Source organism: Triticum urartu, chromosome 2 (assembly GCF_003073215.2).
Source record: "Triticum urartu cultivar G1812 chromosome 2, Tu2.1, whole genome shotgun sequence".
Lineage (NCBI taxonomy): Eukaryota > Viridiplantae > Streptophyta > Magnoliopsida > Poales > Poaceae > Triticum > Triticum urartu.
In genome coordinates, this window is record NC_053023.1 from 7179729 (window position 1) to 7182656 (window position 2928).

General features: G+C 53.3%; 1 protein-coding gene across 1 annotated transcript; it reads right to left on the minus strand.

Annotated features, from left to right (window-relative positions):
* Positions 1–685: 685 nt before the first annotated feature.
* LOC125535023 (cytochrome P450 89A2-like) lies at positions 686–2468 on the minus strand. The gene has a single exon (XM_048698086.1). The coding sequence runs from the start codon at positions 2393–2395 to the stop codon at positions 947–949; it is 1449 nt and encodes a 482-aa protein (XP_048554043.1). The 5' UTR covers positions 2396–2468; the 3' UTR covers positions 686–946.
* Between the last annotated feature and the right edge of the window lie 460 nt (positions 2469–2928).

Consider the following 2928-nt stretch of genomic DNA (forward strand, 5'->3'; position numbering starts at 1 on the left):
AAAAAGTTCCTATTTGTTTGGTTCCTGGGACTTACAAGTCTCTATAAGACCATATTACAACTATAAGTCCCTTCTTGAGAGTCTTATTTCATAAGTCCCAATGCCCACTTTAAGTCCCTATAAGTCCCTCCTGTTTGGTTTAGATGGGACTTATAGGGACTTTTTTAAGTCCCTAAACCAATAAGTCCCTGGAAACAAACACCCTCTTAGTCCCAATTTATAAGTCTCAAGTCTCTAAAAAGTCCCTACCTGTTTGGTTCCTGGGACTTATAAGTCTCTATAAGACCATATTACAACTATAAGTCCCTATAAGTCCCTCCTTGAGAGTCTTATTTCATAAGTCCCAAATGTTCACTTTAAGTCCCTATAAGTCCCTCCTGTTTGGTTTAGGTGGGACCTATAGGGACTTATTTAAGTCCCTAGACCAATAAGTCTGTGGAAACAAACACCTTCTTAATAGAGCCAACCACTAATTTCAGCTCAATAATTTTAACAAGCTTAATGAATGGGATAACAAGTTTAACGAGCAGCTCGTAAAGTTCGTTAGTACAACACGACACATATTTTTATCTTATATGATAACATTTTTGTAGCATCTAAGTCGATATATCCAATCAAATATAATCGATCCAACCTAGTTCACAGGAGATAGAAAATTAGTGCATCTCCTCATGTAGTCACCATCTTCTTCATAAAAGTCATGTGCATTCTTATCCTGTAGGCCGTAGCACATTGTAGTATGTTCGCGAGCGTTCACGAGCTTAACGAGTTTCAAATGAACAAAGCCGAGCGGGGTTTTCTGCTTGTTAAGCTTAACGAGCACGAGCTTAACGAGCACGAGCTTAACGAGCTGAGCAACTCATTAATCCACCCTTACTCTCGGCTGCAACAACGGTAGGAACACAACATTTTTATTCTACAAATATCACGCAGATTCACGAGATCTTTAGATGGATTTGGTGCGTCGCGTGACACGAGCGGAAAGCGGCTTCTTCATCACCTTGAAGAAGGAATCCAGCTCGGTGAGGTCAATGGCGATAGTGCCAGTCGGCGGCGCCCACTCAAACTCGCGCACGAGCGCCGCCAAGAAGCACTTCATGTTCACCATCGCCATGCCCACGCCAGGGCAGAACCTATGCCCGGCGCCAAATGGCATCATCCGGATCTGCTTGGGCCCCGGCAACGGGCCAATGCCCTCCCCGTCGCCGCCGGTCAGGAACCTCTCCGGAAGAAACTCGTCGGGATCCTTCCATATCTTGCTGTCCCTACCAATGTCCCCCGCAGAGAAATTGACGTAAAAGTCGCAGGCCGGCGGCGGCACGTCCATTCCTCCGGCCAGCACTCCGACGGCATCGGCATGGACATGGCGCGGGATGACCGGCAACGGCGGATGCATGCGGAGGGTCTCCAGCACGACGGCATGCAGGTAAGGCATGCCTGCACCTGCACGGGAGACCTCGCCGTTGTCGACCTCGCCGCGGAGCTTCTCCTGCATCTCCGGCTTGTCGACAAGGTGGGCGAGGGCCCATTCGAGGGTTGCCACCGCCGTCCCCGTGCCGGCGCCGAGGAACTCTGAGATTAGTTGCACCATCTCGTCGTCCCTAAGAGCGCGCCTGCCGCCGTCCTCATCAGGGATGCGGAGGTCGACGAGTGAGTCGACGTACGGACGACGGCCGTCGTCGTCGCGTGGTCGAGCAGACTGAAGCCCCCGCCGCCGTGCCTGGATGGGAGGGAGGAACAGCTCCTTGAGCCGGACATCGATGGCGAAGAGCCTGCGCAGCCGCCTCCACTCGACGAGCTTCTCCATCACGGAGCCCATGGACGTGAAGGGCTTGACCAGCCCAATGGCAATCTGGAATCTCTGTATGACGTGGCGCATGGCGCGCACATGGGCCTCGTCGACGGCGTCGCCGAAGCAGACGCGCGCGACGACCGAGAACACGGCGCCATAGAGGTGCTGGTGCACCTCCGTCACCTCCTCCCGGCTTCCACGTGGGGCGGACGACAGGTCGGCCACGAGGCCCTGGACGGCCTCCCGCTGCAGGGGCGCGAGGCTGCCGAGGCGCGACGGGTGGAGGGTCTCGGCGGTGAGGTTGCACCGGAGGGCGCGCCAGTGCGGGCCGTGCGCCACGGAGTTGAGGTTCTCGTTCCTCTGGCCGCCGCGCCGGCCGGCCAGGGCCACGTGCAGTCGCGCTGGAGGGCGGTTCGAGAAGGCGTCGGCGTTGTCGACAAGCGCGCGGTGGGCGACGGCTGGGTCGATGATCTTGTGCATGGCGAGTGAGGGTGGAGGAGGAGGAGCACGGCCGCGCCGGAGGACAGCCAGGAGGCCGCACAAGAGAAGGGCGAGGAGCACGACGAGCTGATCCATACTGATCTGCTGGACCTGCTGCTGCATGCCTGCAAATGATTGTGTGTTTGGATACTATATAGGAGTGAGAGAGAGGCGCCTCCCACCATGAATGGTCATGCCGAGTGACTCGGTGCCAGTTTGATATAACACCGGCATGGCCACTCACACCTAACACTTGCCATTATTGTATCATCCACTCACACCTAACGAGTATGATAAGATGCTCCTCACACCACTCTTTGTTAGTGTTCATTTTGCTCACCTTTTGGAGCGCTCTCATTAAAAGTATCACGTTTTGTTTCGAGGATGGATGCTAACACTTTAAAAATAATGCACTAGTTATATTCCTAAATATAGCACTAATTAAGGTTGTGCCGATGCCGAAACCAAAGCACTGGAGCGCCACCAAGCATCTCACCTTATTCTCCCTTTTGAGTCACCCACTTGAAGGTCACACCACAAGCAAGAAAACTTCCGCGCCTTGACCCCTACCACCTAGGAGCCCAAATATTCAAAAATAACAAGTGTTGGCAATGAACGTGTTGGAAAATCACAAATTGATTTGGTGGAAATGTAGA

What these genes read in the sequence shown, in the direction of transcription:
- LOC125535023 (XM_048698086.1), bottom strand. Translation starts at nt 2,395, where the DNA reads ATGCAGCAGCAGGTCCAGCAGATCAGTATGGATCAGCTCGTCGTGCTC.